The sequence below is a fragment of the Chiloscyllium plagiosum genome, unplaced genomic scaffold (assembly GCF_037043375.1).
Source record: "Chiloscyllium plagiosum isolate Xiang-an unplaced genomic scaffold, Cpla_swu_hap1 HiC_scaffold_8, whole genome shotgun sequence".
Taxonomy (NCBI): domain Eukaryota; kingdom Metazoa; phylum Chordata; class Chondrichthyes; order Orectolobiformes; family Hemiscylliidae; genus Chiloscyllium; species Chiloscyllium plagiosum.
Window position 1 is genome coordinate 59,140,071 of NW_028270146.1, and position 27,149 is coordinate 59,167,219.

A 27,149-nucleotide genomic window follows, 5' to 3' on the forward strand; every position below is an offset into this window, starting at 1 on the left:
ATGATCATTAATCCCTTCAGAACCATTATTTTATATAACATATATCTCCCCTTTAAGAAGTGCAGACTGCCTTTAAGTAGTATCAACTCATTCTGTTTTCCTGCCCGCAGTTCCACTCAAACTGACTGCACTGCCACTAACCAGCATAGGGAGTGCCGGCTGTGTGTCAGTCTCGTTATAATGGACTAACACAATTTCACAAACATTAACTGGAGCATTTAAACAGTATTCAAATAGTCACAGTGTAATCTACAAATGACAAATCAGGACACTTTTACATGTGCTCTATCAGTCTTTTATTTTGATTGTGTTAGAATACAACTGAATGCAGTAACAACAATCAAAAGGAAAAAAATGTTCTTTTTAACCAAAGGCCATATCATTAAATAAATAATAAAAAACCCAATGCAAGGACCTTTACAAAAACTTTATTTGACATTAACACCCATTCCCATGTAATTTTATAAAGTTTAAATTGCAATGATGTTGTTTTTAATAATTTATTGTGTCATACTTATATTGTATACCATAGATCTTTGCTTCAAAAAGTAATACTGTCATAATAGCATACTATTTCACACAACTAAATTATATTCACAGAATATACATCTTCGTGCATTTTAAAACTTAGCTGCTTTTAAGCTAAAGGAATTGAAACTGTTCCGTTTGCTCTACTTCTGCTCCGAGTGTGGACACTAGACTCTGTGGTGTCTTCTGTTTGATCTTCATTCTTCTTCTCCTTTAATCTGTTAATAAACCTTAAAGTTATTTCATCCCATTCTTCAGGAAGAAGCATGAGCAGGAAGCCAATGCATATGATAGTAGTGGCAGTCAATCTCACCATACTAAATATCACTTCGTGCTTCATAAGGTCAACAGCTGTGTAAAAAAAAGATAACGCAGTATCAATAATGCAAATTAAACAGTCTGACCTGGAACTTTATATAATTACAGAAAACCATATGCAAATTAACAGTTATTCAGAGAAGCCTCAAAGTTATCCCATTGTTTCCGTCTATCCTAACTAAAAGTATGAAATTTTATACCTAACAAGTTTTAACTTGTCACCTGAATAAAACCAGGCTGAAGAATCAGATGCGCTGTTTTATAAAATTGCAGAATTCTGGAAATCACCATAGCTGGTTTTACCGCTTTATCCTCTACTAGTAAAATGGGGATTACCTTAAAGCAGTAATTTTGTGAATACATCCTAAAGGTTGAAACTTCATGCCTGCAATTCCAATAGTTGATCATTAATGTTTTTTTTCAAGTATCATGAACAGTAAATGCCTAAATGCCTGGTAGATGCAGCCAGAGGTAAGCTTCTCTGATACCATGGCAAACTTAAATGAAACTAAACGTGCCTGCGGAAGAAAAGAACAAACCAGCAGTTTTATTGTATTTTTCACATCTTCAGAACTTCCAAAAGTGATTTGCATCCAATTCATTCCCAGTTCTTCTTTGAAATAGTGCCTTTGGATCACCATCCACCTGAGCAGGCCAATGGAGCCTTTGTTTATGTGTCATCCACAAGACAGCACCTCAAACAATATAAAGCTCCCTTAAGCACTGAACTGGAGTATCAGCCTTGATTTTTATCCTCCAGCCCATGAATGGGATTTGAACCCAGAACTTTCTGCTTCAGAAACAACCAATCCACGGCTGATACAATGTAAACAATGAATTGCCAGAGGCGTTGAGAATTATTACACCATAACTCACAATGGATCTAAGGATAAACCTAGAAGATGAAGATTATGTTGCAGTGGTGTATAAGAAGTTCCAAAATGTACTTGATAAAGTGACACAGAACAGGCTTCACAGCAAATCTAAAGCTTGTAGAATAAAAAAGCAACAGTGGGAGAGTGGATATAAAATTGAATGAATGAGAAGAAACAGAGGGTAGTGGTGGATGATTGTTTCTTGGACTAGAGAATGGTCTACAGTAGGGTTCTTCAGGGGTTGGTCATAGAATTACCGCTCTGCTTGATGCATGTTAAAGCCCTTAGACACTTAAATACAGGCACATTTTCAAAACTTACACTTGATATAAAGTTTCAATATTGGAGTAAGGAGGATAGTAACTTCAAGAAGATATAGGCAGGATGGTTGATTGGGTAGACAAATAGCAGATTAATGTTAATGCAGAGATTAGTCAAGTGATTTTTTTGGTGGGAAGAACAAGGAGAAGTAATAGAAAAGAAAGGATCTAATTCAAAATGGAGATGCAAGAACAGAAAGGCTAGGGGGTGTATGTGCACAAATCAGTGAAAATGGTGAAGCAGTTTGAGAAAGTGATTGAAAACCCCTTTTTATGGTATCCTGAGCTTTACAAATAACCACACTGAGTACAATAGCAAGGATGTTATAATGAATCTCTGTAAATATTAGCTTGGCCTCAACTGGATTGTTGTATCCAATTCTGGACACCATGTTTTTGAAAGGAAGTGAAGGATTCATGCAGAAAATATTGATGAAACTGGTTACAGAAATGATGGCCTTCAGCGACATGGCTAGTTGGGAAAAAGCTGGGGCCATTCTACTTAATGAAGATTGAGGGGGGAATCGGATAAAACGCTTCAAAACCATGAAGGATCTTGAGTAGATACTGAAGAACTGGCTTCATTAGCAAGAAGGCCAAAACCAGTGGACATTGATGTGAGGTAAATGGCAAAAGAACTGATATTGACATGTGAAAGCAGGCTTTTTTTAATGCAGTGTATGTTTAGGATGTAGCCCGAGAATGTGGTGGAGCCAGCTCTGATTGTGGTCTGAAAAGGGAATTAGATAAGTACATGGTGACAAAAAAAAGTCCAAGGCTCCTGGAAAGGACTAGGGAGAGAAACAAACTAATTTATTCTTGAAAATAGCTAGAACACACATGATGGGTTGCATAGCCTCCTTTTGTATATAACTATTCAATGATTCTAAACATAAATTCTGAGAATTTTTGAATTGAGTCAATCATAACAGATTGTCACAAGCTTTATAATGGGTAGTTGAAGGAATATCAGCTTGATGCAGAAGTATCAATTAAAGGAGACATTTTGCACTACAACAGTTATGCTTGCGAGCTATTGGAGTTAAAGAGGAAGGGGAACTTACTGCCCTAAAGATGCACTGGGACTATATGTCTCTGCATCCCTTGATTGGCCAGTGATGGTAATGCAAGAGCTCACTTTGCAACTTTTTATAAAGTCAGCAAGCGTCATCCAATAAGGTCAAGAGCATCCTGATTCCTCCCATTGTTCACCCCAGAACTGTCTTATCACCACCAAAGGTTAGTTTAAGTATGTGGATTTTCAAACCCAATTTTAATGTTACTCACAATTGTGTTCAATTGCATCAAGTCTCAATGTGCTGTATGACTTACTTGGATTTTTTGGTTTGGCGTCAGTGCATTGATCTTGTTACATGTTTTTGGCCATTTTGCTTTTTGATTCTGGAAACTGAGCTCACCCAAACTCCACAAATAACATGTGATCACAAGTCACTGATAGCTATTGTACACTGTTCTGGTCTTCTTACATGAAGAAGGATATATTGGCTTTGGAGGCGGTGCAGAAGAGGTTCACCAGGCTGATTCCAGAGATGAAGGAGTTACCCTATGAGGGGAGGTTGAGCCACCCGGAACTGTACTCGCTAGCATTTAGAAGAATGAGAGGGGATCTTATAGAAATATATAAAATTATGAAAGGGACAGATAAGATAGAGGCAGGCATATTTTTTCCACTGGTGGGTGAGACTAGGCCTAGGGGATATGGCCTCAAGATTAGGGGGAGTAGATTTAGGACAGAGATGAGGAGGAAATGATTTCCCAGAGAGTAGTGAATCTATGAAATTCTCTGCTCAATGAAGCAGTAGAGGCAGCTTCATTAAATATATTCAAGTTGGATGGGTTTTTGCATGGTGGGAGAATTAAGGACTATGGGGATAATGCAGGGAGGAGGAGCTGAGACGATGGATAGATCAGCCATGATCTTAATGAATGGCGGAGCAGGCTTGATGGGCCAAATGGCCTACTCCTGCCTCTATGAAACTATGAAACTATTCAAATAGTACTGGCTGAGATACCTTCTTTAATTCACTGTCATTAATACCAATTAATACCAATCTCAATTATCCGAAGGACATGGGCAGGGAGTATTTCGTTTGATTTTTGAAAAGTCTTGAATTGAGTCAATCATAACAATTTGTCACAACTTTTATAATCAAATTCTGGATAATCGAATGCCGGATAACATTGTTTAGCGATCTTGCTGGATAATCCGTTATTTTGATAATCGAATGTCGGATAATCGAGTTCCTTTGTATAATGGCGTTACTTCTGTACTAGCTGAGATTGTAACTTACAATCATTGTAAAGAATAACAGATGTATATAACAGCCATTTATTTGATCTGAAACATGGGACCTAAGGAAGGTGTAATGGCTCAACGAAAAATAAGAGGGAATAAATAAACATAGGTAGATTAGAATGTGAAAATATGCGAAGCTCGATGGATTTAAAAACATCTTACATTCAGAATTAGTTATATCTATTACAAGTGGATTAGAAAATTACATAAAAGAGTTGTGGAAATTTCACAGGAATAAATATAACTAGTATTTGCAAGAGCTTCGCAGTTTTCATTGGGTTTTCCCAAGGGAATAATAAACTAATGGCGTAAAAGATTGAACAACATTGCAGCTACTAAATGGAAACACCCAGTAACCTTGTCTCAAATGCTTTCAACTGGGAATACTTGATACAATGGAATAAAAACAGGTGGGTGATTCACTTAACTAGAGTTTCATCCAGACAGTGATGGCAAAAATATCTGCCAATGTTTTGTCACTAGTGTAAAATCTTTGTAACCACGACGTATAGGCAGTACCTTTATTTGTTTTAGGAGGCATGGTTAGTAAGTTGGCAGAAAACACCAAAATTGGTGGTATAGTCGAGAAGATAGTGATGAAGATTCTTACAAAGAGAACTTGATTGATTAGGTCAATGGGCTGAGGAGTAGCAGGTGGAGTTTAATTTGGATAAATGCGAGTTATTGCATTTTTGGTAAACAAACAAGGGCCGGACTTGTACAGTTGATGCTAGGGCCCTGGGTAGTGCTGTCAAACAGAGATAAATAGGGGTTGAGGTACATAGCTCTTTGAAAGTTGCATCATAGGTAGACAGGGTGATTAAGAAGGTGTTTAACACACTTGCCTTCATTGTTCAGACTATTGAGTATTGGAGTTGAAATGCCATTTTGTGGTTGTACAGGACATTTTGGAGTACTGTGTACAGTTCTGGTCACCATCCTATAGGAAGGATATTATTAAATTGGACAGGGCTCAGAAAAGATTTACCAGGATGTTGCTGGGAATGGAGGATTTGAGTTATAAGGATAGGCTGGCACTTTTTGCACTGGAGTGTAGGAGGTTGAGAGGTGACCATGTGGAGGTTTATAAAACCATGAGGGGCATGAATAAGATAAATAGCAAAGGTCTTTTTCCTAGGGTGGGGGTTTCAAAACTAGGGGCATATTTTTAAAGTGAGAGGAGAAAGATTTTAACGTGGCCTGATGGACACCTTTTTCACAGAGGGTGGTTTGTATGTGGAATTAACTGCAGAGGAAGTGGTAACTACAAGTACAATTACAACATTTAAAGGACATTTGGACAGGTAAATGAGTTTTTAAGGAATATGGGCCAAATGCAGACAAGTGAAACTAGTTTAGTTTGGGAAATATGGTTGGCATGAACAAGTTGGAATGAAGGGTCTGTTTCCATGCTGTGTGAATCTATGTCTATTTAAACATTGGAGGTGTCATCTGTTAGAGACCTTTGCTGCTTCTTCCAAGGAAGACCATCTAAGCTCCATGCCAGCCAAGGGGTGGAAAGGTGGCCAGCATGTCTTCCCCTGTACTCAAGATCTGGGAGGAGAGCTGATCACTGGCAGCTCTCACATTCAGCAGCATCAAGGAGATGGCTATGGTGGCTGCAGGACCCCTGGGACTGTGGGGTACCCAGCACAAGGAGGAGTTAATAGTGGGATTCTTGGGTTGGGTCCAAGAAGGGGTCAGTAGCAAGGTTGGGGGAGTAGCTCCCAGTATGCACTCCTTTACTTGATGTTCAATTCCTTAATGTGACACTGATCTGGGATCCTCCCATTCCCCATTTGAGGTGTCAAGCCACCACAGCTTAACAAATATTGTTAACAACACTGTATGATGACAGGCCTGGCTGCAGCTGGATTAGTCCTAGCTGCAGAAGGCTATGTCCCTTAAGCTTTGATTAATTGACCTCAATTGTCAGCAGCACAGGAAGGTTGATCATGGTGGAGGCAGGAAGGCAGCGAGGTTTAGTTACAGCACCACCCTGTCTCATCAAGTGTCCCACCTCCAAGCTTTCCACCTTGGGCACAGAAGTTTTCACTCTCGGAAAATAATTTGGCAATTTTACTCCATCATGAAGGGACAAAAGAGCAACAGTGAAGAGATATATTACCTGCATTTCCAGGGACACTCAGGACAGTTCCAATAGAAATGAGTATAGGATATGTTAATACAACACCAACGTTCACAAGAATATTGAAGGCTGTATAAAGAAAGAAAATGAGAAGGACATTTAATTTCTGATAAGTTATTTTCAACACTTTCATATGTAGGGAGAATGACAATATAACAAGTTGTTTGTGGAGACATCAATTATTGGCTTAATTGATAGCAACTTATCTTCAGAAACTGTATTTTTTTTAAAGGGGGGTGGTTATCAAGCAAACAAGCCCAGCTAGCGTTGTCATCTGAGTAAAGTAAGATTACTGAGGGTCAACATTTATCTTCACAAAGAATATAGAGAACAACAATAGGTGGCTGGAGTCTTGCCCAAGTCAATACTAACTCCTTCTCTTACAATCTGTATGAATTTGTTTCTCTCCATCAAAATATTTTTAATTAAATGTAGATCTTAGTTAAAACATATTGTTATTCTTATTACAAAATCTGGGGCCAATGAGGTGAACAGCATTACCATTATGAAGAGTAAATCAGACAGCGACTCCTGGTGATTGCACAGACAGAGTTGAATAAGGATATCAGGAAGTTACTGCTTAAAGGTCCTTGCTCTTCCATAAATGCTGCTACGACAGTATGTCAGCAAGAGACTCAACATTGAAGACCATGAAGGATGTAACTGTGATATGTACCAATTGGTTTTTCACTAAATAAATCAAAAGGTTAGGACTTGCATGTCCAATAATGTGTAAGTGGATTTATAATAGTGTTCAATCTTAATTTCATAATTATTAGAAAACCCAGCTGCTTTGACATTGATCTTTAAGGAGTTTTGAGAAGATTTGTAGCATTGTCTTTACCTTTAAAAGTGCACTGTCACATTCCTTCAGATATTATTTATTGTTAGAAGCTTGAGGGTGTAAAGATTAGTGATATTAGTCAATATCTTATCCTGATTCCACACTCTAACTGCCAGTTTAGATATTGCAAGTCTTGTGAACACCTTGCCTCTGTCTCTACTCAGAGGGATCACCATTCAATTTCCAGTTCAGCTGCTTTTGACTTTCTTCTTCAGTGCAGATTTGGTGGAATTGCTGAAGGAGGTGCCTACATAATTCTTTCAGTCAGATAGGAGTGATGCTGGACTTCTGCAAGAAGTGATGTGGATTTTGCTGGAGAAGAGGAGGCGAGCTGGGAACAGAAAGCATTGCCTTCAGAGAGCTCTCTCCCTTCCTCCTCAGCCAGTCATAGCTTCAAGTAACAATACTTTGCCAAGGATGTAAGCACTGAATTATGGCACTTTCTCAAATTGGACATGTAACTCCAGAGCAGTGCCACGGTGATGTTTATGCCTCACGACATTTCCAGGTAAGGGTGAGCAACATCACCAACACTGCAGTTTCGCAGCTGTTGTGGCATTACGGAGATTCCTATATACAATGAGTAGGGAATTTAATGATACAAGAATAAGTGGAAATATAGGTTGGCAGGGAGACACAGAAAGGTTGCAAAGAGATACAGATTAAGTGAATGAGCAACAAGGTGGCGGAAAAAAATAATGTGAGGAACCATGAGGTTATTCACTTGCGCAGTGCCAAACATACCAACTGTACACATGGCTAATGATAGACTGAAGACCCAGCCAAATGTGGACTGATCTCCTGCAGTGACAGTGATGCTGTGTGTAGGAACATCCATTTGTGTCCTCAAACAATGGGTGCATAGTCTTGACTGCTGAAGGGGAGCTCCACAGGACTCTCAAGAGTCTGTCTTGTGATTCATGGTTATCTGTTGCATTTTCCACAACAGATATTGAGGCCACAGCCTTAGTCACCAAAGTATTGATGATCACTTCAAGAGGAGGAGGAAAAGAAGGAGGATGAGTAAGAAAGAGATAAGAGGAAGAAGCATATCATCATCACTCTGGATGGACTATAGTGAGTTTCTCATCAGACTCCACTTCCTGTGAAAAAACATTCAAATAACAGTTGTTCCACAGTTCTGAAATTCTCTATCTTCTATTTTGACCATCAGAGAGTTCTCACTGGCCAAACTCCTGAAATAACAGGCATCTTAAACCAATCATTCTACACAAGCTATATCCAATACTTCTGATCAACAAGAATGAACTATTCACCCTTGTGTTTTCCTTGTTGCCTGTCTTGCCAGTGCCTTTAATTGTGCTAGTCCTCCTATGCAGTGGCTGATCAGAGGTTTCTTCTTGTCTTTTATTTTCCCAGTGCTTCCTCTGGCTTGCAAGAGATACAGGGAAGCTGGTTCAATTATAAAATGTCTCTGATTTAGTGATTAAAAGTCACAGCTTACAGAAAACTACTGGAGGAAAAATTAACTGTTTTTCTTCAAGTTTAAAGTGGGCTTTGACTATTAAAAACAGAAAGAGTGTGCCTAAGCTGATATAGGTCTGATCACTCCTTATATCTTCTTTCCCACCCCTGAGTTATTTAATTACCTGACAGCCAATAACACAGTTGTTGGCAGGCAAAGGACCTTGTCATCAATAACTGGTCACTAATCCATAGACCAATCAACCTCTGCTTGCCAACTTGTAAACAGAATCCTTAGCCCGGGTGTCCTTGGAGAAGGAGCACGCGGTGTCGACCAACACCCTGGAGTTGTTCAGGGAGAGGTGGGCGCCACAGGGAGTGGAGCACATCATTTCTCCCTCCAATTCTATTTTGATTTAGTCCCTACCCTCCCCTTCAATGTTTTGATCACACAGCACTGCCCTTTGATGTGAAGGGCAGTGTTTGTCACTGGCCACCCGGGTGTTTTCCTATAAAAAAAAGAAAAAAAAAGAAAAAAAAGAAAAAAAGAAAAAATAAACAGGAGATCGTCCCCTTCACTGTTTTGATCACACAGCACTGCCCTTTGATGTGAAGGGCAGTGTTTGTCACTGGCCACCCGGGTGTTTTCCTATCTTCCTGGTGGTGGAATTTGAATAAAGATTGGTGCACTAAAAAAAAAATTTAAAAAAAATAAAAAAATAAACAGAATCCTTTTGACTCCAGGCCACTGCAACCTGTTCAAGCAGCTGATTATTCAATGCTTGCAATGAGTGGCCGGTTACTAGCTTTTCAAAACATGAAACAGTCCTTGCAAAACACTAAACTTAAAAAGTTACCTTCCATTTTAACCATTTTCACAATTTTAAAATGCACAAAAACGAAAAGAAACAGATTGCAATGCCTAGCCAGGCAGCAGATTTTGTGTATCTGAGAATGTAAATGTGTAGGGAACAGTTGGGTAGGGAAAATGGAGCTGGGGGTAGGGTGAGTGTTGAAATAGGTGTATAGTTACACAACTTTTAACTTGCATTTCATTGCAGACAGCAGGATGAGACTGAAGAGGGATCTGAGGAAATACATTATACAGAAACATACTATCATTCTAATGTTTTCAGTGAGGCCTATAGCCTTCGGGACTGTTGCATCACTAATTCAGAGCACTGGTGTCATGAAACAATGTGTACATCGCTTTGGCTGCTAAGGGGGAACTCCACAGGACTCTCCAGGGTCTGACTTGTGATTCATGATGATCTGTTGCAAAGGGCTGTGTACATACCACTGTGCCTGCGGCTTGCCATCTCTCATGGGCCACCTTGTACAGCAAGAGAGAGGAAAGATAGTGAGTGAGTGTGTTGCAATATATTTGGCTGATGTGCTTGACTTTGCTGAGTTGAGCTCTTGATGTGGGGCTATCAGTAGTGATAAATGTGTGAGTGTGAGATGAAGCATATGAATGTCTGACATGAGTCTTGTTTACTGGAAATTGTTGATGAGTAAACAGTGAAAAGTGGTGATCGTGGTATGCTGGTTAGAAGGTGGCATTTACAAATGCATTCACTGACTTGGACAGCTTATAAGTGGTCATTGAGCCTGTCTTGGCACTGTAGGCAGATACTTAAGTCCAAACATTGCTCTTTGTGACCATCTGCTCCTACTCCTTTCTGTCTGTTTCTAGAGGCCCAGCCCTAGTTACCTGCAGAGAGAAGGCCTCTCTCCACTTTGTGTCTCCAATACTGCATTAGTGGTGCTGAGCACCTTTTTCAATCATGATTGCTCATTACATGATTGCTCCACTTTCTTCCTTCTGAGAAACTCTTCTACAATCAACTCCAGCCCTGCAGCCAAACTGCATCTCTCTTTCAGCTAGCATTAAGAAATTCAAGCTACTTAATTGAAACTAGCTTTACAGGTAATGCTGAGCATGCAGAGAATCAGCAGTGCATTTAATGTTGGGCCAAGTGCCACAATCAATGGCCATGAACTTACTGCTAATGGGCATTTTCTAATTTTTCACATTTCAGTCAAGATTCTTCAACCTGATTAGAGGTGGAGCATCAGTTTCTCGATGAGACAAGTCCCAGATCCATAATAGAGGGAGCTATACTGTTTCAAATGTTAGTATCTGTAAATCACACTGCAAACATTCACAGAAGGTCTGTGGAGAGCTGAAAGTGAAATGAACCGTGAACGTTTATTTATTGTTGATCACCAAATCCAAGCCAATAAGAATAAATAAGACCAAGGCAAGACCAAAGATTTACAAATCTGCAGCCAGTTTTGTGGATTTTCATTGAAGGTTTGAAAGGAATGGCCGAAAACAATGATAGTTGAGCTGCCACCTGCAAGACCATTGATGTAAGAGGACAGGGCTAAAGGATTGGGGTCGTATAGTGAGACATTCCCATTCTTAGAGCCTCAATTAACCTAACAGTCTTTTCACACAGCTTCACATGGTCTTACAGCTTCTCTGGTCAGAAAACAATTGTTACCTAGGATTTGTTAAGAGCATATGATTTTATTTTCTGTATTTTTGGTTGTGAACTGAAATGAAAGAAAGGACTACATTAAAAGCAAGCACTGTAGAAGGAACTTGTTCCATTTTTAAAAACAAGTCATGGAAACTCATCATATATGGTGTTAATGTTGCTGCTTTGTTCAAGCAGAGGGGTATGCTGTTATATATAGGCCACTATCAGAAATGAGCATGCAAAATGAGCTTCAGCCAACAATAAATAGCTGATTGATTTGTGTAGTTGTGACTGTCATGGATACCAAAGACCATCAGTCTGACAACAATTCTGTTAGTTCCTGGACAACTGAATAGCATGTGGTTGTGATTGATACAGTTAGAAGCCTGAATACATCTGGAAAGGAAGGTAGTGCATTTCTCCAGAAAAAACAGATGAAACTAAAGAAAGCCAGTTGTTTTCCCTGACATCTGCTGTTCCTTTTAATCAGTGAGTCAGGGACTTCATAATTTATTGACCAGTCACTCTATGCTTTCTGTGAAGCATTGAAGGAACTGAAGGAAAAGAGAATTAAAAGATTTAGGAAACAAAAGGAACACCCCATTGAATCCTGAGGACTGGTGCTTTTGATTTGTTTCCATAATATTCTTTCCCCTTTATCCACCAGCTCCATGTTACTTTGATTGTTTGTGTCTATCAGAAGGGAGTTAGATTTTTAACTAGTGTAGTTATACCTTGATAATTCATAGTTGTTTACCTGGGGTTAGAATCTATTTGTTTGTAATACTGTACATAATAATTCTTGTTAAGTACAGAAACCTGGCCCATGTTTCCTGTCAATCTGAATCTATCAAACAGGTAAAGTAGGAACTTTGTTTGTATTGATTACAAAATGTATTTAATGTCTCCAGGAACAGTGCACCACCCAAACAGATTCCAGAATTTTAAAAATTCTTTTAACAGATGTGGGCTTCACTGGCTGGGCAAGCACTTATTTATATTTCTAGTCGTGTTTGAATAGGTGCCCAAATGGCATGATGTAGGTTCCTTGGCTCAAGGAGACTCTGTCCTCGACATTTTTCAGAGATGCAATAAACAGGGCCAGGCTCCGATCAGTCTGATTTGGTACAGAGATGAAAAGGATTTTGAGAGGCCTTTTGTTTCTATATAAACAGATGAGACTTCAGGCCAAAGTGGTCATGTTTTAGAAGTGACCTGTATAATGAAAGGGAAGTGGTCAGCTCTCTAGCTGAGCAGTTTAGTTCAGGTGAGGTGTTCAACAGGGAGATGTGTTGAAACTCTCTCTCTTTTTCTGACCTTCAACTTCAACCTGGAAGCATGTGTTCCATTTATACTGCTTTTTAAAGGGAGTTTGCTTATTGGGACTGTTGTGTATATTTGGAACAGCATAATTAAGTCAAGTTGGATAGGTTGAGTTCTATAGGGGTTCTCTATTTGGTTCTTTCTGTTTCATTGTGTAATTTTGTGAATAATGCTTTGTCTGTTTTAAAATCTAGTAGCCAATCTAGGTAACTTAATCCGAGTAACTTTCACTGTACACTTACTGAAACAAATTGCAAAGTTATGGTCTGAGCCACCTGCTTAAGAAGATTTTGAGTGATCTGGCTTAGTCCATAACAGTATGTAGATAGCACCTAACCTGCACTCAGGTCATTCCATTGTTCTGCATAGTTAGTTTATTTACTTTATGGGTTATCACTAATAAAGGTCATCAACCCCCACTCATTAACTCTGTTTCTTTTTGCACAGACACTGCCTGACTTGATGAGTATTTCCAGCATTTTCTGCTTAAATAATTTTAAACTTGAAAATATAAATTTAAACTTAAACAGGAAAGCTTGAAGTCACTATGTTTTGAATTCTTTACAAGCTAATGTGGAATCTTCAGCCAGGATTGGATACGTTCAGGAGTTCCTAAATGGTGAAAAACATGGTTGTGCTGTTGTTAAGACCTCTCAGGTTAATTGTTCAATATAAATCTGAGATTTAGTAAAAAGTAAAAAAGTTAAAACGTCGCACAGTTAGAAGGTTCCAGCTTTATGTATATATGATGGAAATGCATTGGTTGTACAAGGCATGTTTGGGGTAATGGTTTTTTGTATATACAAGTGTGTGACATTTAGTTTGATTTTGGAAACAGATTGGACTATAACAACTTTTTTCACTTTGTGCAAGTGTGCTCAATGATAATTAGAGCTCTCTAAAATTGCACTGTCTTATGTATTGACTCACAAAATCTTATTCATGAAAAGTACTACGAATGGACAATTAAAATTTAAACGTCATGAAGGTAAATTGTAATTCAAATGAAATAGCATTGGTTTGTTATTTCAGGATACCAGTAAAGAACCAAATAGTTTTCTAAAAAAGCATTGAAACCACCTACCTAACCAAAGGCCAGCCACACCGCAAAGGTATCCCCAAGGTAAAGCAGAGAATGAGGACCAGTACTCCACTTTCGTAAAGTACAGTATAACTGGTGCAGATGATATGAAAATTAAATTGAAGAAACCCAGTGTAGAAATGAAATATGCAGCTTCTCCAAAGTTTGCACTTCCAAGAAACATTTTAAATAAAACCTGGAAGGAATATAAGAAAATCAATATGAAGTTATCTGTAATGTGTTAAATTCACTAAAGGCAACTGAATATGATTTATTTAATAATAAAAATAAATTGTAATCTAACCATTTAATCAAACAAGGTCTTAAGTACAGTTATAATATTTGCATTTATCATCTAAGTACACCTTTGCTCCGTACATCCAAGCCATTGATGGAAACTGTAAAGCACAGCACAAACCCCTGCAGGACTTTACTTATCTCTATGTTCTGCCAATCAGGCAAAGATCCATTTATGCATTTTGTTTGTTTTCTGCCAGGCAGCCAGCCTTTATCCATGCTAATATGTAACACCCTACACCATAAGCTTTCATTTTCCGTAATAATGTTTGATGTGGTACCTTTTCAAATGCCTTCTCAAAATCCAAGAACAGTACATTGCATCTAAGGCTCATCTTTATCCACAGTGTATCTTATTTCTTCAAAGAACTCCAATACATTGGTTAAACATGATTTCCCTTTGACAAAATCATTTTGACTCTTCCTGGTTATATTGAGCTTTTTGAAGTGCATGGGGAAAAACACTTTAATGATTGATTCTAACATTTCCCTATGACAGATGTCAAACTAACTGACTTATGGTTTCCTGTTTTCTGCCTCCCTTCCTTTAATAGCGGGTTATATTTGCTATTTTCCAGTTTGATAGAACCTTTCCTGAATCATCTACTACCTCATTAGTTACCTTTTTTCAGACTCGAGAATGAGGTCCATCTCCAATCAGAAACATGTCAGCCTGAAGCTCCATCACTTTGTTTAATACCATTTCCCTTGTGTTTGTAATTGCACTAAGTTCCTCTCTCCTTTCTATCTCTTGAATTACAGCTAATACTGGAATATCTTTTGTATCCTCCATAGTGAAGACAGAAGCAAAATATGTTTTTATTTCATCTGGCTTTTTCTTACTATCCACTATTAATTCCTAATTCTCACTCTTTATGGGACTAACTCTCAGTTTGCTTATTCTTTTCCTTGTCAAATAACTTTAGAAACTCTTGCACTCCCCCATTTTTACATTTCTTCTTATACCTTATTTCTTCTGATGAATCTTTTTGTCTCTCTGCCATTCATCTTTATGCAATTATATGATTTTTCCTTAAATTTGACACTTTTCCAAACTTATTTAGTTAACCATAGGTCCTCCTTTTAATTTTTTTCTTTATAATAGGAGTATATTTATTTGGAATATTCTGAAATAACCCCTGAAATGTCTGCCACTCATCTATTTTGATCTAAAGCCTGGCATGCCAGTCCACTTTAATGAGCTAAGATTTCGTTCCCACATAGCTGGCCTCTTCTTGAGTTTAAAATATTAGTCTAATAACTAATCTTTTCCCTTTCAAACTGGATGTAAAATTCATATTGTAGTCGCTGTATTTCAGGGATGACTTAACTCTGAGGTCATTAATTAATCCTATCATGTTCAATCCTTTGTTATAGAAGCATAGAGACTTACAGACCCTTTGAACTGGAAACAGACCCTTTGGTCAAACCAGTCCATGCTGATCATGGTCCTGAACTAAACTCGTCCCACCTGCCTGTGATTGGCCTATATCACTCCAAACTTTTCCCATTCATGAACTTATCCAAATATCTTTTAAACATTGTAACTGTACCTGCATCCACCACTTTCTCTGGCAGGTCATTCCACACATGAACCATTCGCTGTGTAAAAAAGTTGCCCCTCATGTCCTTTATAAATCTTTCTCCTCTCACCTTAAATTACAGCCCCTAGTTCTGAACTCTTCCACCCTAGGGAAAAGACCCTTGTCATTCACCTTATCTATACCCCTCATGATTTTATAAACCTCAATAAAACCTCAGCCTCTTATGCTCCAGTGAGAAAGGTCCCAGCCTTTCCACTCTATTATTATATCTCAAATACTCCATTCCCGGCAAGATCTTGTAAATCGTTGGTGATCCCTCTCCAGTTTAATAATATCCTTCCTATATCAGGGTGACCAGAACTGAACACAATACTCCAGAAGAGGCCTCATCTACTCCTCTGGAAAACAATGACCTTTTGGTTTATCTCAGAGAGTTACCAGGGTCCACTCTGATTCTTTTACTTATCCAGTTGGTTTATGGATGGGTATATGAATAGGAAGGGTTTGGAGGGATATGGGCCGGGTGCTGGCAGGTAGGACTAGATTGGGTTGGCATGGACGGGTTGGACCAAAGGGTCTGTTTCCATGCTGTACATCTCTATGACTCTATCTATCACAGCAAGCAGTTGAATACACTACAGGAACTTGGCAGCTGGATCAGTTTCACATGTTCTCACAAATGTTTTTCTTACCAAATAATTGTTTTATCTCAAGACAAACAAATATAGTGTCACAGAAAAACGGTCCCAGATTGAATGGATTAATAACTGTATGTGTTGTTACATTCAAGCAATTCCAATCTCATGGGAGATTTATCAGCAGATGAAATTCGGAAGGGCTGCTGACACTAAGAGCTAAATTAGGCAGACTGTGAAATTCCCTGTCTTGCTAAAGCTTGAATAATCGGCTTAAATTCAAGATTTCATGATGTACCTGGTGAACTTTTCAAAATAGGGAAATTTAACCAGTAACCCAGGATCAAGTGGTATTTTCATTTTTTCTGAAAAGGATGGAGGTTTGAATAGGAACATAAAATTGGCAATATCACATTAGTGGCCATTCTACACTTTGTGTAGATGAAGGGGAATCTGTAAATGTGGCGTACTTGGATTTTCAAAGACATTGGAGAAGGTCAAAGGCCATTACAAAATAAGAGCTCACAGTTTAGAAGTACGCATTTAGGATTGCTTAGCTAACAGGAAGAAGAGAGTAGTGATAAACAAGCCATTTGAAGATTGTTTAGCTTTAACTAGTGGAATGCCAGTGGGATGAGTGCTGGGGCCACAACTATTTACAATATCTGTGAATGACTTGGATGAAAGGACCAACAGTATGATAGCCAAATTTGCTGATGACACAAAGAAAGATAGGAAAGTAAATTGTCAAGGAAAAACATTTACAAAGGGATATAGATAGGTTACATGAATGGGAAAAATGACAGCTGGCAGGGACAAAACTCACAGGTGGTTCTGCTTCTGGTACCTGCCCTTTTGGCTGCATGGGCTTCTGAGGTCTGTGCGCATCAGCAACTTCCAGAACCACGATTACCTTGTCAACATTTTCAGCAGCCGGAGTGGTGAGAGCATAGATCAGGAGGCTGCCGGGTAGGTAGGTTTCCCTCATAAAGCCTTAACACGTGAATAGGAGGAGCAAAGGCTCTACAGGAATGGATGCAGACACAGGGATTGCTGGGCACGTGGACTGTTATATTTGGGCTGGGGCTAAACCCGAGGCACTACACGTGAGGTGTCTCCCACCCGTCCTCCTGCTCTAACAAAAAACAGACCGTGTGTGGATGGTTAGTAAAGTAAGGCTTTTTTTTTCATTTATCCAATCTCTCTTGGCAATTTAGAGCAGAGGGGATGGAGGCTAGGGTAGTCGTATGCTCCTCTTGCAGGATGTGGGAGGTAAGGGTCACCACTGGTGTCCCTGCTGACTTCAACTGCAAGAAGTGCACCCAACTACAGCTCCTCACAGACTGTATGAGGGAACTGGAGCTGGAGCTGGAAGAATTTCAGATCATTCAGGAGGCTAAGGGGATGATAGAGAAGAGTTATAGGAAGGTACTCACACCTAAGTAACAGGATAAAGGTAGCTGGGTGACCGTCAAGAGAGGGAAAGAGAATAGCCAGACAGTGCAGGGATCCTTTGTAGCTACTTCCACAATAATAAGTATACCATTTTGGATACTATGGGGGGGAATGATCTACCAGGGGAAAGCCTCAGCAGGAAGGTTCCTGGCATTGAGCCTGGCTCTGTGGCTCAGAAGGGAAGGGGGAAGAATAGAAGAGCGATAGTGTTAGGAGATTCAATGATTAGAGGAACAGACAGGAGATTCCGTGGTCGCGAGTGAGACTCCTGGATGGTATGTTACCTCCAGAGTACTAGAGTCAGGGATATCTTGTATCAAGTCTACAGGATTTTTAAGGGGGAAGAGGAACAGCCAGAAGTCATGGTACACGTCAGTACCAAAGACATAGCTAAGAAAAGGGAAAGGGAGGAGGACCTGAAAAGAGAATATAGGGAGTTAGTTTGGAAGCTAGAAGGCAGGATGAGCAGAGTAGTAATCTCAGGATTGCTACCGGTGCCATGGGCTAGTGAGGCTAGGAATAGAGAGTGAGTGCCGATGAACACGTGACTGCAGGGCTTGTGTAGGAGGGAGGACTTCAAATATGTGTATCATTGGGATCCTTCTGGGGAAGATGGGACCAGTACAAGAAGGATGAGTTGCACCTGAACTGGTGGGGCACTAATATTCTGGGCAGGAAGTTTGCGAGGGTTCTTTGGGAGGGTTTAAACTAGATTGGCAAGGGGGTTTAGGAACCGGAGCTATGGATCAGATGATGGAGTAGGTAGTGAACAGCGTGCTGCGAGTCTGTTAGGAGGGATAGACACTGGATAGGGCAAAGGTGCAGTCAGTGTATTGGGTTGAAGTGTGTCTATCTTAATGCAAAATGTATCAGGAATAAGGGTGATGAGCTTAGAACATGGATCAATACTTGGAACTATGATGTTGTGGCCATTACGGAGACTTGGATATCACAGGGGCATGAATGCTTGTTGGATGTTCCAGGGTTTGTATGTTTCAAAAGGGGGTAGGTAAAAGAGGTGGAGGAGTGACATTGCTAATCAGGGATAGTATCACAGCTGCAGAAAGGGAGGTTGTCGAGGAGTTTGTCGAGAGTCAGCATGGGTGGAAGTCAGAAACAGGAATGGAGCAGTCACTTTATTGGGAATTTCTACAGACGCCCCAAAAGCAAGAGATGTGGAGGTGCAGTTGGGAGACAGATTTTGCAAAGATGCAGAAGTAACAGCGTTGTTGTCATGGGTGATTTTAACTTCCCTAATTTTGATTGGAGCCTTCTTAGTTCAAATAATTTGGATGGAGCAGTTTTTGACACGTGTGTCCAGGAAGGGTTCCTGACTCAATATGTAGATAGGCTGACTAGAGGGGAAGCCATACTGGATTTGGTGCTTGGCAATGAGCCATGCCAGGTGTCAGATCTCTCAATGGGAGAGCATTTCATTGATAGGATTACAACTCCCTGACCTTTATCATACTCATGGAGAGGGATAGGAACAGACGGTATGAGAAAGCATTTAATTGGGGGAGGGGGAATCACAATGGTATTAGGCAGGAACTGGGGTGCCTAGACTGGGAACAGATGTTCTCAGGGAAATGCACAACAGAAATGTGGAGGTGTTTAAGAAGCACTTGCTGTGAGTGCTGGACAGGTTTGTCCCATGGAGGCAAGGAAGGGATCGTAAGGTGAAAGAACCTTGGGTGACAAGGGATGTGGAACACTTAGTAAGGAGGGAGAAGGAAGCTCACTTAAGGTTGAGGAGGCAAGGATCAGACAGGGCTTTAGATGGTTACAAGGTAGCCAGGAAGGAACTGAAGAGTAGACTTAGGAGAGCTAGAAGGGGGCATGAAAAAGCTTTAGCAGGTAGGATTAAGGAAAACCCTAAGATATTCTACACTTAAACGAGAAACAAAAGGATGGCCAGAGTGAGGGTGCGGCCGATCTGGGAGAGTGGAAGGAACTTGCACCGGGAGTCAGATGAGGTAGCAGTGGTCCTTTAATGAATACTTTGCTTCAGTATTCACTGCTGAGAGGGACCTTGACATTTCTGAGGACAGTGTGAAACAGACTGATATGTTAGAACAGGTTGATGTTAAGAAGGAGGATGTGCTGAAAATTTTGAAATACATAAGGATGGATTAATCCCCTAGGCCAGACGGGATAGGCTAGAAGAAGCAAGGTAAAATATTGCTGCTCCTTTTGCGATGATCTTTGCATCCTCACTGTCTACTGGAGTGGTGCCAGATGATGGGAGGGTGGCAAATGTTATTCCCTTGTTCAAGAAAGGGAATAGGGATAATCCTGGGAATACCGAAGGGTCTGTTTCCATGCTATACATCTCTCTGACTCTATGACTCTACAGACCAGTCAGTCTTAGGTCTGTGGTTGGCAAAGTATTGCAGAGAATTCTGAGAGACAGGATTTATGAATACTTGGAAAACCATAGTTTGATCAGAGATAGTCAGCATGGCTTTGTGAGGGGCAGGTCATGCCTCACAAACCTTATTTAATTCTTTGAGGATTTGACAAACTGCATTGACAAAGGTAGAGCAGTGGATGTGGTGTACATGGAATTTAGCAAGGCATTTGATAAGGTTCCCCATGGTAGCATCATTCAAAAAGTAAGTCGGCTTTGGATACAGGGAAACCTAGCTGTCTGGATAGAGAATTGGCTGGCCCAAAGGAGACAGAGGGTAATAGTAGATGGAAAGTATTCAGCCTAGAGCTCGGTGATCAGTGGTTGTTCCTGCAGGGATCGGTTCTGGGCCCTCTGCTCTTTGTGATTTTTATAAATTACCTGGATGAGGAAGTGGAAGGGTGGGTTAGTAAGTTTTTTGGTTGGTGAAGTTGTGGATACCTTATGGTATATGTACATGCAGCTTAGATGGAACATTGGTGCTGGGCTTCAACCCTGATCCCAGCAGATTCCTGAGAGCTCCAGGCCCCTGTTATTAAACTCTTTATACTCCAACTGCCAGAGCGTAGATAAGATGGGAAATGAGAACTTGTCCACTTTGGCAGGAAGGATAGAAAAGCAGTATACTATGAAATAAAGAAATACTTCAGAACCCAAAGGTTAGCCCTGTACCATTGAAATTTGGAAGAGTGAGATTCTCTCATGGAAGCATGTAAGATCCTCATGGAATTTGATAGGGTGGGTGCTGAGAGCATATGGGAGACACCAGAATTCGGGAACATAGTTTAAAAATTAAAGGTCTTCAATCAAAACAGTGATAAGGTACAGAATCTTAAAAGAGCCTGAATGACATGGGCTTTGACGAAATTTATCACAGAGGTCAAGCTCACTGTTACCTCCCGTTGTGCTTTAAACTGAAACAATGCAATGTGAAAGAAAATAGCAGTGACCATATCTGGAGTGTGTGAAGCACATATTTTAAACTGTGAGGGAGGGGGCTGTAAGAACCACTGAAGTAAGGCCCTTTAGATGGCCACAACAGAGCCACACACTGTACAGGACACAGGTCTGCAGGGTCCCTAAGCTCTACCGATCCTGATGCATTGGCTGCCTGTTTGCTGTATAATTTCCTGCATCCACACTGCTGACTACTCCACCACAGCACCAACACTTTTGGAGACAGAGGCCAGTGAAGGAATAGGGATGTTTGACCACAAGAGATATTGGTGCCAGCAGAATCCATTACATTACACAGGCCTTATTCATCTTATTTCCCCAAGCTGCAGCTGGCTCTCAACTTGAAGATCGATCCACAGTACATCCTGCGACATCAGGTAGTATGCTGACACAGTAACATTGGGGGCTATAAGGAGACTTAAGCAAACAGATGTAGCACAAAACCAATCAAATCTATCAAAAAGTGATCTGTTCTATGCAGGGTGCTGTAGGCCACCAAAATGCTCTCAAAAGGTTTTTCCTTTTGTCCTCCCAGTCCATTGCAATGTTGTCCCAGATTCTGCAGCTGGCTAGAGGATCCTGCTCAGCAACGGAGGCCATCGATCCTGGAGATTTGATCAGGCGACCATGACAACCTGAGGAGCTTTTTTCCCAGCTCCTTGGCTAAACCGTCCAAGAGTCTGAGGGGACAGGCTGAGTGGAAGTGGAGGGCCTGGCCACATTGGGAGTGTCCCAAGAGGAGACTTCTGAGGGCCTTGTCTGTGGTACCTCCTCCTGCAGTGTGCCTCCTGGCACCGCCCTGTCTCCTCATGTGGATAGGGCATCTGGAGCGTATATCAGGTTTCCTGTCCCTCTGTTGTCATTCCTTCGAACCCAAGGACCAGTAGCAAGAATGATGGATTGTGCATTTTTGTGCTCCTCTCCAAAAAACGCTGAGGGTGCTGGAGCTGGCATTCCATGGCAGCTGCTAATCTGTCTATGGAAGCAACCAGAAGGAAGTATGCTTGAAGCAGCTGGGTGCCCATAGTGTGGCTGCACTCCTGCAGCTTCTGGGCTTCGAGAACCACCATCTCCCACATCCCTGTTTGTTGCTCCACTTCCTCCCAGTGAATGTGGACAAAGTCCCTGATTACCAACTCCACAGGGCCCACTCCTGCCTGGGAAGGACCAAGTGCAGCCCTCCAAGTGCCTGCGGCCTGGGGCATTTCCTCCATACCCAGCTGCTCTCAAATATCCTGAGTGTGAACATTTCACTGAGGAATCAGGATCTGAGCCAATGGATGGTGTAGGAGGCAGCCTTGCTTATGCCTTCTCTGTGACCTCAGTACTGTCTTCCTCAGGCAGCAAAGAGGTGGTGTCTGGTGTAGCAGCCGTTTTTCCCACTATTCCCACTGGACATCCCGCTATTACCTGTGAGGCAAGAGGCAGAGAAGGCACCCTGGCCACTGGCTAGAGGTGGGGTTAATGTGAGAGTCACAGTGAATGCTTACTTGGTTAGTGGGACAGCATCTCTGCTGGAGCAGTCTCAGTCTTACCCTGTAAGGGGGAGAGAGTGAGGACTACAGCTGCTGGAGATCAGAGTCGAGAGTGTGGTACTGGAAAAGCACAGCAGGTCAGGCAGCATCCGATGGGCAGGAGAATTGATGTTTCGGGCATAAGTCCTTCATCAGCCTTTACCCTGCAAGGGCCAGGATTCCCTCCTCACAGGAAGTGAGAAGCCTGATACTGCTCCCATCGTCTGGGCCCACTCTATCCTCTTATCAGCAGGCACTGAGTGAGGTGAAAATGAGTGGCATGGCTGTTAGTGCTGGTAGAGTGGATTGATATGTTTCAGGAAAGTAGGCAGGGAGTGCAGTCCCCATGCAGGGTTGGTGGTGTGGGCGTTTGGGGGGATGAAAGCAAGTGAGGGAAGACATCGCAGAAAATAATGAGTGACAGAACAGAAGCTTTGGTGGGAGGTGGGTGCAGTAGAACAAGCAGGGTGGATGTGAGGTGGCAGAGGGTACAGTGTAGCATTGTGGCAGTGTGGGGAACTTCATTGACCAGCTTGTGGCACTGTTGGCCATTCCTCTGACTGTGAAGATCGTCCTGACCCAGGGGGCAACCTGGAAGTGCCAATGCTCGTTCGAGTGCAAATCAACTTTTTAAATATGACACAGTCTTTCAATAGGTATCTGGTGAACTGTTCTGGAAATGGGACTAGAATTTGATAAGGTGCCATAGGGGCAGCAGATGTAGTTAATATGGTGAGTTTGGTACAATGAGAGATCTTGCTAGGCCTTGTGGAGAGAGTCCCTGCAAAAAACTCAGTAAAACTAATATTTAACTGAAGAAAAGTTTCAGCCCAATGAGGATTGTTTTTCCCTCAGAATGTCATTAGTCTACAAAATGCTCCTCCCAGCGAGCAGTACAGGCTGAATCATTTAATATCTTTAAGTCTGGATTACTTAGATTCCTAGACAAGTGAGTAAATAGGAAAGTGAAGTTGAGGCCACAATCTGATCAGCCACAATCCCATCAAATACTGGAGAAGGCTCAAGGCTGAATTACCTACACCTCCTAATTTGTCGATATTTTCTAATTAATCTGTTCAGATACGTTATGGCACACATATGGAGCAGGTGAGATAAGAACCTGCGTGCCCTGGCTCAGAGGTAAGGAATGCACATATCTTCCAGTCAGCTCAACAGAATTGATTAGATTAACAGACTGTTGTTGTGAAATTGTCAGTTGTGTTTTGGGAAAATTTTTACCCAACATTTCCATATTTTCTGTCATTATAAATATCAATATATGTTCAACTCTGTTTTAGTCTGGACCCCTTTTTAGGATTTGAAATCACCAAAGCAGTCAATAGTCATGTGTTATAAAATCAAGAATGTGACCTTACAAATAAGAAGTGAAATGAACTTGTTTCTTGGAAAGGTGTTCAGTTATTGATGCCAATTTACCCCATTATCTCTGTTTTCTGCTCATTGGTATGTAATTACTATGGGAACAGCTTGGGCTGTCTGACCTGCAACGATCAGAGTGATACATCTTTGTCGTGATGCCAACCCCATCTTCCTCCACTGGTTGTAATAAAATTCAGTGTGGGAGACACTGGAATAGTAATGCATGGAAATCTCTTTTGCAACTGATTAATAGATTTTACTGTTATTATAAAATAGAAACCAGCTTCACATTGGTTGTTGAGGTCTATAGCTGTAACTAGTATCGAGATGGTTTCTAATTTCACAGCTAGCAGGTTAAATTCCGAGTTTTAGATATACTCTAATACTCTGTTAGCATAACATTTCTAAGGAAGAGTATTGGTAGCTTTTTATCTTATACTTGCAGGAGAAAAATGTATTTGTATAGTACCTTTCACAAATTAAAGATGCTTCCAAGTGCTTCATAGCCAAAGGCAAGAAAATGTAATGGAAGAGATCATTGACCCTTGGTGTGATATGATCGTACATGCATGGAAAAGGACTGGGGAATGGAAGTGTAACATACTTTTCACAATATAGAGATAGAGACAAGCTAGGTAATTACAGGACAGTTTGAAATCTAAAGTCAGAAATTAATGGGATCCTTAATTAAAGATAAAATAACAAAACATTTAGACAAAAGAATTGCATACAGCTAAAACTAAATTCAGAAAAGAATATCATACGTAACAGACCATCGAGAATTCTTCAAGGAAGTGACAGACAATGGGTGAGGGAAATGCAATGAATGTGGTACACATAAAGTTTCAGGAAATCTCTAACAAGATACTTCAGAGGAGATTATTGCATTGGATGACAGGATACAGCATTAAGTGATGATCTGCTAACTGAATTAAAATCTGAGGAGGAATAAAGTTGGATTCTCCAAGAGATTGGACTCGGTAGTATTGTCCCACCAAGCTCTATTCAGAAACACTCTGTTCACTGTGTATTTATATATATGACAAGGGAGAGTAGAGTGCATGCTGGAGACAATACTGAAAAAGGAGTCAATGAATGCTTAGAGTCATAGAGTCATCCAGCATGGAAACAGACCCTTTGATCCAATTCATCCTTGAAGACCAGGTTTCCCAAGCCAAACTCGTCCTACTTGCCTGCATTTGGCCAATATCCCTCTATGCCTTTCTTATTCATGTACCTGTCCAAATGTCTTTTAAATGTTGTAATCCACCTCTTGCTCTGGCAGTTCATTCCACATACTTTATTTCAATTTGCCTTTTCGTGGCAAGTTAGGGATGAAGGAGCCAAGTCAATAATGTGAATATTGAAACAGTGAGTTGCATTAGTGCAATGCTAATGCCATAATTGAGGTAAGGGTTTCTCAATCAATCACAGAGGGGTGGAGACTATGATTAACTACACTTGTTAATGAAAGGATGACTTTTGAGAGGGATCCTGCCATATGCTAGAGGATTGGAATAGACACATCAAATGATGTCTCAGATACTGGCAGGAAGAAACAGGATGGAAGCAAGGCTGCTTCCAGTTATCTGACACTACCCTGGAGATGATGCTGGAGGCAAAGAGGACCTAAAAGGCTTGTTATTTTATTCAGAAGAGAGGAAAAGACCAGGCACAGATTAAATGGACAGCAAGGTCTCTACAGTGAAGTTTGATTCCTCTGATATTAATCTCTATCACCCACCATTATGCTCTGAGATGGCATGGCCCCCAGTGTGAAGTGATACAGCAAAACAAAACAGGGAAAGGCAGAGGATACAGGTACTGCAATGCTCCATGTCCACACTGTAGCAGGAAAAAGCTTCATCAATGCTATGTTTGCCCAGCTATTAATACTGAGTGCCATGCATTTTTAAAGATTAATTTATTGAATGTGGCCATCACTGGCTGGGCCATCATTTATTGCCTTTGCCTAATTGCTCTTGAGAAGGGTGGTAAGCTGCCTTCTTAACCAATACAATCCATGTGCTGCAGTTGGACCCACAATGCTGCTATGGAGGGAATTCCAGGATTTTGACCCAGCTGCAGTGAAGGGACAACAATATATTTCCAAAATGGGATGGTGAGCGTCTTGGAGGGGAACTTGCAGGTGGTGGTGTTCCCAAGTATCTGCATCTCCCAATGCTGAGACAGGCCTCTCATGATTCTGCTACATCTCTCACCAGAGTCCACGCCATTCAGGCTCCTATAAAATTCTACCTTTTGTTTCTTCTTAGCTTTCATTAGATGAAGCAATCTTGGAAATGGCTTTTATCTTTAAAGAATCAAATATAAATTAATTGTTTTCCCAGATGGTTTTCTGTCTACAGAACTTCACAGCTGTCTGTATTCACAGAAGCTGATGCTGTTTAAAGGTGAGAAATGTTCCCTTTTCCCAAATCCTCTATTGTTTAAAGCTATTGGCTGGTTGACCTTTAATTAATTTTCCAAAACTCTACCACTGATACATTTGGGTATTTTATGTACAGTCACTGCTGGTGTCATGCTGTGAGGTTATCTCTAACATGGTTTTTTTAAACCTGATCTAGCAAAGCTTATATTATCTCTCATAACCTAAGAAATAGAGTGTGAATATTATGTATTGAAGAATTCAAAAGGCATCATTTCAACTAACATTTATGGACCAACATTTTATTCCCCTGGCACATAAGTGTCTGGGCTAATATAAAGCCACAAATTTACTCACAGCATCATGCTCCTAGTAGTGTGTCATGCTTCAAGCGATTGGAGTTAAAATGGAGAATTAGGTCTTTATAGAATGGATCACATGCTATTATATAGTGCTAATGTCATAAGAAAGTCTCTTAAAAATATATTGTGTCTTTAAAAAGTATATTTGTATTCTATGTAACATAACAGCCTCTAGACGGAATGACCATTCTTGACCATTCCTGCACCATCTTAACCTCAATATAGTCAGGAAAGCAAGAGGTCTGGGCCGTCCTGCCAGATTGCAGATTCCCCCTCCAGCCCTACACCATCACCAGGACAGCATTACCTTTCACTCTTTGTACAATAAAGTAGATCTTTAAAATCAGTAAGACATATTTTTTGTTCATTCCTTAAAATGAGTCTGAAAGAAAACATAATTACTCTGCAGAATTATCACTTTTAATGACATTTTTGAGAGAACATCTATGTAAAACATTTTCAAAGCAAATTCAAGTACTCAATTAATCTTAAATTGGAGCTGGCATTGCCATTAGCACTGGCTCACCATCTCATTGA

The 27,149-nt window shown here is 40.6% G+C and overlaps 1 protein-coding gene across 4 annotated transcripts in view; it reads right to left on the reverse strand.

The window, feature by feature from the left end:
- Positions 1-279: 279 nt before the first annotated feature.
- The window catches only part of slc35f4 (solute carrier family 35 member F4), a 203,902-nt gene continuing 177,032 nt past the window's right edge, over positions 280-27,149 (reverse strand). For all 4 annotated transcript variants that reach the window (XM_043697743.2, XM_043697746.2, XM_043697747.2 and 1 more), the window contains exons 5-7: positions 13,673-13,865; positions 6,487-6,576; positions 280-879 (exon numbers count right to left, since the gene is read on the reverse strand). In XM_043697743.2, the coding sequence (XP_043553678.1) occupies positions 638-879; positions 6,487-6,576; positions 13,673-13,865 (525 nt within the window). In that variant the 3' untranslated portion in view covers positions 280-637. The remainder of the gene's footprint in view (positions 880-6,486; positions 6,577-13,672; positions 13,866-27,149) is intronic.